Here is a 15426-nt window from a genome sequence, read left to right on the forward strand (position 1 = left end):
ATAAAGAAGATATTTAATGTAGAATTTCTCTGTATTTCAGGCATCCTTCTGAAAGTGACTCGACCCTTCCGAGGGCATTTTCCTCCTCGTACGGGTACATCTGCAGCCCGTTACCGTCAGAGCTGGCAGGGGTAGATCCGGCGGATGAAGACGATGACCTGGAGCTGGGAGAAGTCAGCTCGTTAAAGTCTTACCGGAAGTACTGCGAGACCCCCACCTCCAGCATCAGCGACTACGAGAGTTCCATGGCTGGTTCTCTGATCAATGGCTGGGGCTCGGTGTCGGAAGATAATTACACCAGTGCCCGATGCAGTATGGTCAGCTCTTCCGACGGCTCTTTCCTAATGGATGCCAACTTCGCCAAAGCCCTGGCTGTGGCGGTGGACAGTTTCTGCCTTGGCATGTCTCAGTCTGAGGCCACGGGAGCCGACAGGTTCTACGCGGGTGAGTAGATGGTGGAATCTTCTTTACAGACCTCTGTCTGGGAATGAAATCGCAATATTTCATGTGTTCTTTACATTTAAAATACCTCCAACTAGTGTGCAAGTCCAGGTGTTTAACTTAGAATAGTTTGCATACTTTTAAACACCTGGGCAGTATTATTTCCTGAGGATATTATCAGAAGGGCATCACAAAGGCTAAAGGCCATGTGCGTCCATCTCTGGGCATTGTGGAATGGGTTAGATGGCGTAGCGAGCAGGAATTAGGAGCTCAGTGATTGGCTGTTCACCATATATAAGTGTTAGACTTATTACTGCTGATCTGCTCTGACTGATCTACATAAACATCTGATTGGTTGCTATTCCGCTATAGATTAAATTTCTTCTTCCTACAAAGTATTAAGCCGGTGGTGGAACTTTTCGCTACCTTGTGAGCGGAAAAATAATTCCAAACAAAATTATCTTTTAAATATGATTTTTGAATACCAAAGGCTATGAAAACACAAATAACAGATTGATGACATGTTCACATATAGAACACTTTATACACTATGGTCCTGATTCAAGTCCGAACGCAACTTGGGCGTAAGTCGTGTCTTTAAAAAGTGCACTGAATGTGCGTAGGTCCGACCGTATTCAAATCAAACCCAGTGTCCTCTTCATTAATGTCTCTTTCTGTAAACCATCAATGATTTCTTTTTTGTTTTGCTGTATACAGAGCTCTGTATTGCACACCTGGCATCAAATTGAACTGCTGACCCCTGTAATATATAGTACATATATATACATTATTATATGTGCACCATGTTCAGCTGTCACTTTCTATGAGCGCTTTCTAGACAGCGAGATCACTGGATTCCAGCTTTTTGTTTGTAAGCGTTTTATTTTGCTGTATTATTGTGTTATTCTGATATGTTCCTGACAAATTGGACGTTTTTTTGGGGCTTCTTGGGTGCTGGTTTCCGTAGCAACCCACCCGTGTAGAATTTATCAGTCTTAATTGACAGCTCAGAGATTTTAAGTATCCAGCTAGTGACAGCTGGACTGGACGACTGTTCCTTAAACACCCCTTGGGCTCATTACTCACCATTAATAATTTGGGAGGTTATAGATTTTTCCCGGAGTGGAGTAGGAGCTATTTATCCCATAATTCCTGTTTGGATAATATAAGCAGTTATCGTCCTGTGCTGTTATTTATTTTTCTCTTGGCTTTGGGGAAGAACAGTATTATGTGGAACACGCTGAGGAAACGGCACCATCTTTGTGCACTGAAATCTTTATATTTCCTCAATTACCATATAATATATATATATATATATATATATATATATATATATATATATATATATATATATATATATATATATTTATATATATAGATAGATAGATAGATAGATAGATAGAGAGAATATACAAGAGATCTCGTGCACGGTCCCTTAGGTGCAGAAAGGATTAATATACTGGGAAATGTTTAGGACTTGGCACATTTAGAACTGATCTCTTCTCCCCATCATACAACAACTTTCTTCTACTCATTCTAGACACGTATTTTCCTGCCTGGGTTAAGTAAGGTCAGTGAATGAAATCCTCCCTCCATCTGTTCCATTACGGGGTATTTACACTGTTGCGTTCCTCTTTATCATCTTACAATACTTCTCCATCATGATGATTATTCATAGGTGCATTTTTCTGTATCCAGAGAGTGGCCTAATGCAAACCTAATATGATGGTATAGGAACAAGGTCATCATACGTGACCTTTATTGTGCGCTGTAATTCTAGAGGAGCAGACTGTAGACAGTAATATGTGACTGTGAGATCCATCCACTGATATTACTGTGCTACAAAGAATACACTTTGTAGAGAAACCTCCGGTACGGCCAGAAATTGCGCGCCGGCGGTGTGACATGCAGCATGAATAGGTCTCATCTTGGGGATCTGGAAATTAGGAGAAGTCTGGGAATGTGGGTGAGATTTGGTTCACGTTAATAGGAAGATAGAGGATTATTGCTGCCTAATAGGGTGTATGTGTTACACGTGGCCCATTATATAAGACGGGAGCACTGCCTCTGCTCAATAATGTCCGTATAGATTGTACTTATTGATGTCGTCAACTTGGCTTTGTGTTGTCATATTGCCAGAACTATTTGCTTAAACAGTTAGGCTCAAAGAGTAATTTTTGACAAGATAACCTCTTTAGATTGTTGGATACACTTTTTAGTAGAGTGTATCTAATAGTTACCTGCATTTAATAAAATCTGAAGTGTTTACAAGTGTAGCCTGTTTGCAGTGTGCATACAGTACCGCCCCTCCGCCACATGATTGGCCAGCAACAGTGGTTCTTATTTTCAATATTTTGAAAACCAGTTATTAGTTAATGCTATTATATGGAATATTATGCACTTATTGTGAATTATTATGATGTTATCTCAAGTCCCCTTAGAGTTTCCAGCAAGGCTTACTTTCCTTCTAAATTGCCCAACACTAACTCGCCTGTTTCCCCCACTGTTTTCCTGTGTTCCCAAGGTCCGCCTCGAGGTTGAAGGGTCCATCTTCTATGTTTATCATTGGTTGGGCCTATGTGACTCTGTCCTCTATAAGCTTATAATTTACAGCAGGTGTATATTTTTCAAATGTAAATTAAGGTGGGTGTATAGTTTTCCTTATATATTTTACATAATACTGTAGGTTATAATAGTAAACAACACGATTTACTAAAGGACGTTTTGTTAAAACCACCTGTTTTAGGTGGAAAATAAGAGGTAGTTGTAAGAGGCAAGATTGCTCACACAGCCGAATTGTGCCCCTTAATATAATAAAAAATGAAACTTGCCTCCGTGTGTTAATTATAATTTCATTTTGACCCCTTAATACATAATGATTGCCTCTTAATTGATAAGTCACTAGTGCCTCCTCACCTCTCTCAGAAGCAGGTCTAAACTAGCCACCTGCTCTCTTTCTGGCTTTAGGGGGTAAATGTATCAAGCTGAGAGTTTTCCAGCGGGTTTGAAAAGTGGAGATGTTGCTTATAGCAACCAATCAGATTCTTGTTATCATTTTGTAGAATATACTAAATAAATGATAGCTAGAATCTGATTGGTTTTTCAAGCCAGCGAGAAAACTCTCATCTTGATACATTTACCCCCTAGCTGTTTTGAATTCACCACAGAACGTCGGCAATTTAACATTCCAGCCTCAAACTGCCCTACGGTAAATGCTGCGGGATGGTGCTCTATATAGTGCCAGTGTACACTGAGATGTGTGTATTTACACACCACAGTGGAAGCCCAGAATGCTTTGCAGCTTGTCTGCTTTGTGAATGACCCCCCCCCCCCCCCCCCCAGCATATAAACTTGTATTTCCGTGAGACTATTGTAAACAAGTTGTTGTACTCAGGGGTAACCGTGCAGCTAAATCCATTAATGTCCTGACTGATGTTGTAATGATGTGTTTTATTCTCTGGTCTAATTCATTACCAGTTGTTAATTGCAAGTTTTTGCTTTATGAAAAGGTGAAAATAACATTAATTATAAAACCCGCTGGAATGAAACCGGCTTTACGAGGAAATTAAGTTTAACAGCAGGTTCTTCAAAGCGGTACACCCTTCAGTTACCCTAACTATCATTAGATGGGCGCTTAATGGGGCAGGGATGACGGCCGGTGTACCACTATTGATAGCTGCTATAAAGCAAAGCCCTGATGTTCAGACACAAAGCACTAAATCCCGATCCCCTCTGTTTATTTATTTAAATCAACAGCGTCTCCTCTGCTGCAGCTGTTGCTCATCTAGAATTATAGAAGACGTCCGGCGGCCGCAGGGTTAATTTTCTGTTTTTCACAAACAACTTACTTATGTTCCGAACGGAATCCTGAGTTATCACATGAAATCTGATTATTTTAAGCGGCTTTTCTCTAACATCTGTCTGTCACACCAGCACGCAGCCATGCATAATTCAATGCCGGCCAAGGTCATGGGAGATTAGTATGCGCGCGAGGACCGAGTGTGGGCCCCATCTCTTGTGGAAGGGGTCCAGGGAAGCCTAGATTAATATTAATAAGGGTCCCGGCTGATCAATGTCCAGCGAATACGTAAACAGCAAGGACATAAAGCTGGGTACACACCTATACAACCTTACTCCAGATGCGATTTCTGTAATGATTGCACCAACGACAGAAAGTCCCGATGAACATGCCGATTCCTGTGTACACACCTACACAACTTACCATCAGATCTGTGATCTCATCTCTCATAACCATCTGCTGAAAAGATCCTGGCTCTGTACACTGTACAGATATCTGCCTACACTGCTGGTGGTGAGTGCGTACACACTGCCACATTTGTCCGACATCGCTCTATCATTGCTCTTGATTTTTGGGAAGTTTATAAACCAAATCAATAGATGCAATGTTTTTTTGTACGATAAAACATGATTGTGGAAGCGTAGACGCTAGTGCAACATCTGACCGAACAATCGTTTATCTATGACCTGCACGATAATTGCAGAGTTTTTACTGTTCTACGTTCAGATTTGCTTTGAACTTGTTTTACAACCTGCAAACTTCGTCTAATTTCGAGGGCCCGCTTAGTGCCCCAATACCTAAAGACCTCAGGAAAAGGGTCAGTGCAAATAAATATCTAACTGGATCTCAAGAATATTTCCCTCCTAAATAGAAATATTGTCTAATTGTAGTTACACCTCCAGCCTGGGAATGAAAGATTTCATCCAAAGTAACAGCATTGACGTCACCGTAATACAATGAAAGCTGATGGGCAGAATGAACCTAAATCCATCAGTAGGGAGCAGAATACTCTGAAAAATCAACAATTTTATGTTTTTCTTAAGTATCAAAAGGCTCTCCAGGAAATTAATTACACGACTAACGAGCTGGGAGAGGAGGAGGCTATTACTATAGTATAGTAATAATAATTTTATTCATGAACACAGATGCATTATCCGGTAACTACACTATCTTCAGGAAGTTTATAAAGCCCAATAAAGTCACGTTTGCATAGTTAGCACCTGATTGCTCGGAGCTGCAGAAAGTTCCCGAGCGAAGGTCAGCAACTCGTTAAACGTTCCTGAGCTGATAATGTCTCCTCACCCGATTCCAGGCTTCTTCCCCGGCCAGCGCTCATTCTGCTAATCTCCTTCCTGGCAGCGATACAGGGACACGCGGTTTAATACTTTAAAAGCTTCCAATACATTTATTTTCTGGCCCGTTCTGCAGCCCATCGCGGGGCTGTTTCTGTAACTATTCCTGCAGTAGACAAGTAGAGGGCACCTTCCCGACACGTTCGATTCCAGCCCTGAGATAGCTATGGAGGGAGCGGAGGGCAATAAAGGTGACGCAGAAAGATTACCATCGCTATCTGCTCTGCAAGACCAACCGTGTGATAACGCTGGAGAATCCGTGTGACCCTCTCCTATCATACCATCATTAATGACCTGACTGCTCAATCATGTTCAGCAGACTGAGGCCTAATCTAGCATGTTCATACTTCATGGTTATCTGTGTGATTTATAGATCATCCTAATGAAACATTGACATTCTGGTGCAGAATGCTGGAGAGATGTAGAGAATATTGCAGTTATTCAGTGAGTATTTGCAGCTGTACACAGCTGCTGTGCAGGGACATATTAATGACCACATATATTACTATTTTCATTGCATTTGAAACACAGAGAGGAGTTTGCAAGTTTCTCATTGGACACGACAGACGCGCAGCTAAATAAACTGTAAGTTGATGCGTTTTGTAGCTTGTGAAAGTTTTGGTCACTTGCAATCTGCATGCGTGGCACAGTTCTGGTGTCATGGCTTGATCGTTGCAGGTGGTCATTATTATTAATGTAGCGCTGTACAGAGAATATTTATTCCTCATATCAGTCCGTGCCGCAGTGGAGCTTACTGTCTAATTCCCTAACACACACACAGTCTAGGATCCATTATTCAGTTAACTAGTATGTCTTTGGAGTGTAGGGGGTAACCGGAGCACCCGGAGGAAACCCATGCAAACACTGGGAGAACATACAAATTTTACACAGATAAGGCCTTGGTTGGGAATCAAACTCCTGATCCCAGTGCCGTGAGGCAGCCATGCTAACCACTGTGCCACCATACTCGCTGTGAGGTTCTTCTGCAGTAAAGGGGACTTTCACCAACGATCGCCCCCTTCTGCAGCAGCCTGTTCACTATGGGGTGACTTTTAATCCTTGTGCCCATCACTTTTAATTGTGCAACACCGCAATTTAGTTACATTATCTTCCATTGATTCATGGCGTACATTGCCTATAGTGGGACCAGTGATCAGTCATTGATGCAATTTATTATTTTTATACAATCCTGGGTGGGAAATGTTACTGTTTGAGCTGTGTACTGAGATTTCAGATCAGGATAATTTCAGACGATTAATCGTGCAAAGTAGCATAATGTAGCACTGTAATTTCTAAGCAATTAATGTCATGAGATTTAAATCAGAGATTAGAAATCCCCCGGGCCCCTCGTCCCTGCAGCAGCCCCCACCCCGGTAGCACTTGTGACATTTATAGGTTAAAGTCGGTGACTTGCGTCATTGCACCCTCACTGTTACTAGACGCACCAGTCCCAGACCGCAATACCTGAGCTCCGCCCTGTGATAGGAGAGAGGTGTACATGTATCTATCCAGTGAGATATACAGAGTCCAGGGGCCAGACCGACCTATATGGATAAATGTCCCATCACTAACTGTCCTGTCTGCCAACCTCAGCACACTGCTCTTATCTCCCCAGTAGGGATATACAGCAACCAAACCAGTTCCCACGGTGGTAGTTTAGAAGATGAACAAATTGGTTGCTATGGGCAACACCATCTTTTTCCCTTTGCACCAGTTTTAATAAATAACCCCCCCATATGCATCTTTGTAGAAATAATTGCAGTGGATCTAGCTGTCCATAGTGCAGCTCATCGTGTCCTAGGCTCCATGTGTGTGTTGCCACTTAGTTGGAACAGATTTCCTACACCTTGTTCTTGAGCGCCCCCCAGAGGACACATTTCAGGAGTCTGACCCACATGTGCTCACAGAAGGACATAGACTTAACACAAGCGGAAGACATTTTTGTACATTTGACATTAAACCTCCTCCCTCTGTTTTTCCTTTTAGATTTTTCGCCGTCGGCGTCCCCTCTGGATGGATTGCTAGCGGCGCAGAACCAGGGAGAAAATCTAGATCTTAATGGTAGAAAATCCAAGGTGACCCCGCTGCCAGTTCTAGACTGGAACATCGACTGGATGGACGAGCTGGAGGCAAAATACAGTCAGAGGAACCAGACGAAAAACCTGTGCTCCCTCAGTAAGAAGGTGAGCGCTGCTGAATACAGGGGGTATATAGGGAACGCATGTTCTCCTGTTATGGTTTGGCCCTTCAAAATGTTGAATATGTGTATGTAAACCATGGTTATGTTTGCATTATCAATTTAGAACCTCCCACCCCCTTCCCCCACAAAAAAGATGGGTTCTCCCAAATACTGTTCCCTCAGTATTTACTGTTCTCTCGCTATGCTCACCCCCAGGCTGCGAGCTACAAAAGAGGTCGTCCCAAGAGCTTGCATTCGTGTGTGTGTGTCATGAAAATGAATAAGGAAGTAACTGAGCTTATTAGCCATACAATATGATTTATCTCCTTTTAATCCATACTTACTTTCCTCAAGTGTCATCGCAGGACTCCTCGTCATCTGAATCCGTCACATGCAATCTACTTACTGTTGTTTCAGGAACCCAAATAAGGGCAAAGCGTCTCCTATGATACAAAGTAACTTTATAAACTATCCGGTACAAAGCGTGCGGCTTTTATTCTGAATTTCAACCTTTCCAGATCACTGGCTGTAAATCACGAGTAACGAGGCTTCTAGATAATTGTACCTTCTCTTCCCTCTCGCTGCCAAACCACATTTCTATCACGTTATCTGCCGCTGACCTCGTAGTGGATGTTACCCATCGTTGTCCTGTGATTTCTGACCTGCTGTCTGCGCATCGCACAACACCTGGCTCTAGAGGAACCGGGAATAATCCATCTCACCTGGCACCTCCTGATAGGACACATAAATAACACAGGATCAATACGCAGCACTTTACGGCTCCTTAAGGGACCATCCACTGAGCCGCCGGGTGTTTCCAACACATAGAGGCCGAACTATGGTCTTACTGCAGTGTCCTTGTTATATTTATGTAGCTCTGACACTGGGGGTCATTCACAGAGATCACAACTAACTCTGCACATCTATATACGCTCAGCTGTGTCTGTGTCCACACACATCCTTACTGAGCAAGTCATGGTGCAGTCTGACTATTCAGTTTGGACGTTAGGCTGATGACTGGAGTGCTAGCTCCGGGGCCAGAATTCACTGTATCGCTGTCCTTTCTCCTTAGTGAACAGGATTCCTGGGAAATCTCTGTTGTTTTTGGTTGTTGTTTTTTTTTTTTGGGGGGGGGGGGGGGGGGGGGGGAGTTATTTCTAGATTCATAGTGCAAATATAACATTGGAGGACTTGGTGACAGCTCCTCTTTAGATTTTTGGTTTACATGCACATATTACACATTAGGGGCCATCCCAGAACATGCGGACATCTAGGTATGCCCATCCTCTGCATACACAGGTGTAATGGTAAATGTTCCTCTGCAAATTCGCAATTGCATTTGTAGGATTGCAGGCCCACAGGAAATGTGCATGGTGTAAAAAGCACAACTCGCCTTGATTTTTTTGTTAATTCCAGCTTAATTTATGTCTCATACACTGTAAGTCTTGAGAGTAAGTACATCGTGTTATCTATTATTATATATGTATTTATTAAAGGCTGTGACTGGTGGAAAATGTGTCTCATAGAAAGTATAAGTATCACCTCCAAGCCGCTCTTCTATCACCTCCGAGCAGACCCCCCTATCACCTCCGAGCCGCTCCCCTATCACCTCTGAGCAGACCCCCCTATCACCTCCGAGCCGCTCCCCTATCATCTCCGAGCCGCTCCCCTATCACCTCCGAGCAGACCCCCCTATCATCTCCCGAGCAGACCCCCCTATCATCTCCGAGCCGCTCCCCTATCACCTCCGAGCAGACCCCCTATCATCTCCGAGCCGCTCCCCTATCACCTCCGAGCCGCTCCCCTATCACCTCCGAGCCGCTTCCCTATCACCTCCGAGCAGACCCCCCCTATCACCTCTGAGCCGCTCCCCTATCACCTCCGAGCAGACCCCCCCCCCATCATCCTCATCGAGCCGCTCCCCTATCACCTCCGAGCAGACCCCCCCATCATCTCCAAGCCGCTCCCCCATCACCTCCGAGCCGCTCCCCTATCACCTCCGAGCAGACCCCCCTATTATCTCCAAGCCGCTCCCCTATCACCTCCGAGCCGCTCCCCTATCACCTCCGAGCCGCTCCCCTATCACCTCCCGAGCAGACCCCCTATCATCTCCAAGCCGCTCCCCTATCACCTCCGAGCAGACCCCCCCATCACCTCCGAGCCGCTCCCTATCACCTCCGAGCCGCTCCCCTATCACCTCCGAGCCGCTCCCCTATCACCTCCGAGCCGCTCCCTATCACCTCCGAGCCGCTCCCCTATCACCTCTGAGCAGAACCCCCATCACCTCCGAGCCGCTCCCTTATCACCTCCGAGCAGACCCCCCTATCACCTCCGAGCCGCTTCCCTATCACCTTCAAGCAGAACCCCCATGATCTCCGAGCCGCTCCCCTATCACCTCCGAGCCGCTCCCCTATCACCTCCGAGCCGCTCCCCTATCACCTCCGAGCCGACCCCCCATCACCTCCGAGCCGACCCCCCATCACCTCCGAGCCGACCCCCCATCACCTCCGAGCAGGTGCAGAAATCAGGCCATTTTGCCACTTTATACGGGAGAGCACATATATTTTAGGTGCACTTGAACCAACGCAATAATGATGTTGAAAGTTCAGAATAAAGCACCAATGTGCTCTTTCTCTGGTACTATAAGACATAAATTAGACTAAACCGAGCATATTTTAGGAGAAAATGTGAACTTTTAAATTAATGAAGGGGGTGGTTCTAATGGGGTACGAGACTGACTCTGATGTGACATTTTCTGCAGCACCCACAAAACTGGGAACCTTTTACCTTTTGGGGCAGTTACAAGGCTGGCCACCTGGAAAGGTGCTTGGGGTACAATTCAAACATATTTGCACAAAATAAAAGGGAGAATCCAAATTTTGATCCTTGTTTCTGCATCTTATTTCAGATGGAACCATTCAAGTAACCGTCCTCATTCATCCCCTATATGGAGATCTGCAAGTGAACGCACCCCCGACAACAGGGGGACTGTTACGGATACCAGATTCTCAGCCCGATCCCAGAGACCAGAGTGAGGGTTTTATGGACAATGTCTCCAGTACATCCTACAGGATCGGTGCCTCTGTCATTGAACAAACACCATATTGGATGAGGAGATCTAGACCTTTCTGTATAAAATCACTTCTTCTTTTGAACAATTTCTGAAACTGGTTCAGTTTAGAATAGTTCAACTGGTTTGTTTTGTATAATGTGTGACACAGATCCATTTATCGGTTGTTATATCTTTACATCTAGTATATAACATTTTGTAAAGTGAGTTCTAGAACATTATTGTTCCGTATTAGATTGTTATACGTGAATTCACTGAGTGGTTTAATGCAGCTGATGGAATTTGTTGCGATTTGATTAATATAAGCCATAAATCTTGTCTTTCTGTTGGTTATTTTCCCTACTTTGTGCTAATTATTTTCAGAACCTTAACTGTAACTTCTCACAATAAACTCTACGTCTCAGCTCAGCTTCTAAACTAATACACTACATTAGGTAGTTTGTGTATTTTATTAAGTAGATACAAATAAGAGTCAACAATTAAACTCAATGAGTTGCCATTTAACCTACGTTACTAACTCTCTGCATTGTTTATGAATTTTGTGTATGTGTATAAAATTTATATATACTGTATAAAATGCTGTGAAATAGGATAATTGGTAAATAAGACATTTAAATGTTACGATAAAGACGTTTATGTAATAATAGATCTAGCACTTGGACATTGCCGTACATTGTGTATATAAAAGATTGTCATATCTGTCTGTAATTTTTTTCGGCCTTAACTAATATTCATGGGAATGTGACCTGTCCATTCAGTAGGAACTAGTGACCTCACTAGTGAGGCGTGATGCACATGAATTGAGAGTACGAATATTGGATCAGCCTACTAAATATCTGCCTCCACTGTATGTGTACAAGACAGGGAACATTTTGATTTCTGTCGCATATAAAAGTGATATTACATCTGTGGCTAATTAAATCCAGGGAAGATACAGTCACAGAACGTGGTTAACGTACGTGTCAGTAATGATTGGTGTGGAGTCGGCTGTATATCCAGGGTCTATAGCAATATAGTATGTACGTAATGCCTTATACACTAACAGGAACATAGACATGATATGTACCCTTAAAATATGTCACCCCAGGTGACTAGAGCACCGACGCATCTACTAGTCCACCTCCCGCTACATGAGCCTGACTCTAGCGGCACGGCCCTCCCCCCACCAGTTCACCTCTCAGCGGGTGAGTTTACGCATTCCTCCTGTTTGTTTGTCTTTGCTGATGAAAGATTCGGGATATGTGCGGTGAAGGACCCCCATGCCCCCCGCCTCTGTTATTCTTATGTCTGAACCCAGATCTGTCCCTATATATAAATGTCACAGCAGCAGCAGATAAATTCAACAAAACTATATACTGAAAAGCAGAAAGTGATAGGTGTAGAGCTTAACCCTACGAGGGCTGACGTGAATGTGAATTCGTAGAGTACCGCGTTAGATATACTAATGATTAATATTATTGTGGGTATAATATTTCACCTAAATGTAAGGTTATATTTATACTGGACTCTGTAAGATAGTCTTTCTTTGATACATACTGAGAAAAGATTTCCCAGTTGCCCAGTATTTATTCAGACACAAGGCAGAGTGAAACGCACACGGCCGGGGGTAGGAAGATATTAAATCTACTATATTTCCTTCACCGCACAAGTCATGCCGGTATACTACGCATATTGATTGATTGTTTTTTTAATTCATATCCTCCATCATTCATCTTTAATATATTTCTTCACTACACCGTGTCTAAGATTGCTGGTTATTAATTAAACGCCAAGTGATGGTGTTTCTTGTTGAATAAATGTAAAATATTCACTATAATAATTTTGGTAATTACATGACCGGATACAGAACCATAGGTTCTGCTAACAGTTTATATAACAGATCACTGTCTGTCAACCATGGATAATGCAAGCTGAAACAATTTAATATCTGTTTCTAGAGATGGTTGAACCAGTTGCGGTTTGATTCTTGAACCGGTTGCGGCTTGAGCCTTGAACCGGTTGCGTTGCGATTTGATACTTGTACCGGTTGCGGCTTGATTTTTGAACCGATTGCGTTTTGATTCTTGAACTGGTTGCGGTTTGATTCTTGAACCGGTTGCGTTGCGGTTTGATACTTGTACCGGTTGCGGCTTGATTTTTGAACCGATTGCGTTTTGATTCTTGAACTGGTTGCGGTTTGATTCTTGAACCGGTTGCGTTGCGGTTTGATACTTGTACCGGTTGCGGCTTGATACTTTAAGTGGTTTGGCGTATCAGAAACGGTTCGAGAGCTTAGTCCATATTTGAACCGGTTTGCACATGTTTGAGGAACAATTTTGGTGTTATTTACGGCAAACTGTTCAATTTAAAGAAATAAATAATTAAACTATTATATTTAAAAGAGCGGAGACAGCTATTTCGTGGGCTGATAATAAAATATTTTTATAGGCTGATAATAAAACTATCTTCCAGATAGGGCCAGATTATTGGAATAAGATCGTATTACACATATATTCCGTTAAAAATATATTTTGAGGTAAACTTTATAACTTGGTGGAGTACAGTTTTAGAAGATTTTTTTTTGTTGTCCTTTACACTTTGTTAATGTCTATTTAAAAGAAAAAATGTTTGCAATAATTTTCTCTTACAGGTAAACCCACTTCTGCTCCTTTGCGTATGATTTATCATTTGTGTTTTTGTTTACAAAAAAAATGTAATTATTTTTTAAAAAGACTGTCGTACAATAAATGTCATTTTTAATAACGATTTATCGCTATTCTAAAATAACTCCCTAGATCTGATCTTGTGCGCGAGGGGCGTATCTGACGCAGGGTAGGATGTGCGCCAGTTTGCGTAGTGTATCTTGTGTGATATTGCTCTGCGCATGCCCAGAAAGTGGGCGCAACTAGACGGGCATGACGGGGGAGGGAACGGGCGCTCTAGCATAGAACGAGTAGTGTAAAGGTGTGTTTACAGAATTACTGAACACTCTGAAAATAATAGGGTTAAAAATGTCCAATATGTAGGGTTGCACCGAACAGCAGATTTTCACTTAACTAAGCTTTAGTCTTCAGTTACCAGATCGCAGATCTTTGCCGGAACATTGGTTTGCAGAATTATTAGCAAGTTTATCCTTTATCTATAAAGCACCAACATATTACGCAGCGCTTTACACTGAGGGGATCATGATATGAACAAATATCATACAATGACATAAAACATAAGGTAACTAACGATAGTCTTGCCCACATGAGCTTACAATCGAAGAGATGTGGGGCCACTTGGTACATAAGGTAGCGGAATAACAATTGTTGCTGGTGGTGGGGAAGTGGGTGTGGCTACTGTAAAGCAGCAGCGTTATCAGCCAATCATAAAGCAGCGATAGGTGACTATGCAACTACTGGAGGTGCGGTATGGCTGGAACAATGAGTCAGTGGATGGTGAAGACATGAAAAATGAACCAGTCACTGTCAAAATATCAATACAATCAGCTGCTGGCAACCGTGACCGTCCACCTATCTCAGCTGGTCCTCCCTCCTCTGGTGATGGAGAAGGTTTTTCACTTGTGCTGTGTGGGCACTGCTGTAGACACGTGCCAGCTCAGAGTATCATTGTGCCAGCTCGAAGTATCACTGCCCGTTACTTTTCCTTGGTTTCATGCTGGACACAGAGCCCGGGCACTTGCTCTTTACATTCAACACATGGTGGCCGCTGATCCCACCAGGGGAGCCACAGAGACCACCACAGGAGGAACAGAGAGGGCAGTTGAACCCTCTGGGTCCAGCAGATGAACCGAGATGGCATCCATTAAATCTGCCAAACCTGGGTGTGATGACAGATTGGGCGCTACCGTGCAAAGTCCTGCTGCATTCACAAATGATTATCTGTGAGGCCCAGAACAGATCTAAAGCACATCCATCTCTACCGGCCGTCCGTAAGCCGCATGTATAGTCATGTATGATGTAACACACCAGTATAGCAATAATCAAAGTCACATATTGTTTATAGAACTTAAATAACATATAACGGCTAATGCAATTTGTGTAAAAGATTGAGGCCTGTGATATTGAACAATTCAATAAAGATTTATCTAAAAACAAATTAATTACACACATAATACGATACATATAACAGTTGAGCTCAAGGACAAATATGATTTTTCCTTACCCAACATAGGAGAATTGCTTACACGACTGTCCATTAAAGAGCGCTCCCGGATTCAGCCAGCAGCATCAGCTACAAGCTCTATAATACATTATCTTTTGTCGTCGTTGCAGGCTCTGTGAATAGCTGCTGTAGCTAATCTGATACCAATTCTGTTTCTGCTTTTCCCACTTGTTTTCCAGCAGCCATAACCTGGGCTGAATAAATAAATGGTGGTGATGAATATGAATAAATGCCTTGGATTTCAGTTGATTGGTTAAGCCCACGTTATTGCAGTTTAAAATTAGGTGGATAAAACAGAAACAGCATCATTGCACTATGTAAAGGGGGTTGTCAGGTTATGTCCTTACTTCCTCTTCTAATAACTATAGTAAATGTCTACGATGCAACAATGACTCCCCTCCCCCCCTACCCACAAGCTGGCTCTGCAAGACATCGATGG

General features: G+C 43.1%; 1 protein-coding gene across 2 annotated transcripts in view; it reads left to right on the forward strand.

Moving 5' to 3' along the window:
- The window catches only part of ROBO4 (roundabout guidance receptor 4), a 70088-nt gene extending 57969 nt beyond the window's left edge, over positions 1-12119 (forward strand). Inside the window, exons 18-20 of one of the 2 annotated variants that reach the window (XM_075190392.1) lie at positions 41-444; positions 7579-7775; positions 10680-12119. In XM_075190392.1, coding sequence (XP_075046493.1) covers positions 41-444; positions 7579-7775; positions 10680-10697 — 619 coding nt within the window. In that variant the 3' untranslated portion in view covers positions 10698-12119. The remainder of the gene's footprint in view (positions 1-40; positions 445-7578; positions 7776-10679) is intronic. The other variant, XM_075190393.1, reaches the window with a different exon arrangement.
- Positions 12120-15426: the final 3307 nt, after the last annotated feature.

Source organism: Mixophyes fleayi, chromosome 11, assembly GCF_038048845.1.
Source record: "Mixophyes fleayi isolate aMixFle1 chromosome 11, aMixFle1.hap1, whole genome shotgun sequence".
Lineage (NCBI taxonomy): Eukaryota > Metazoa > Chordata > Amphibia > Anura > Limnodynastidae > Mixophyes > Mixophyes fleayi.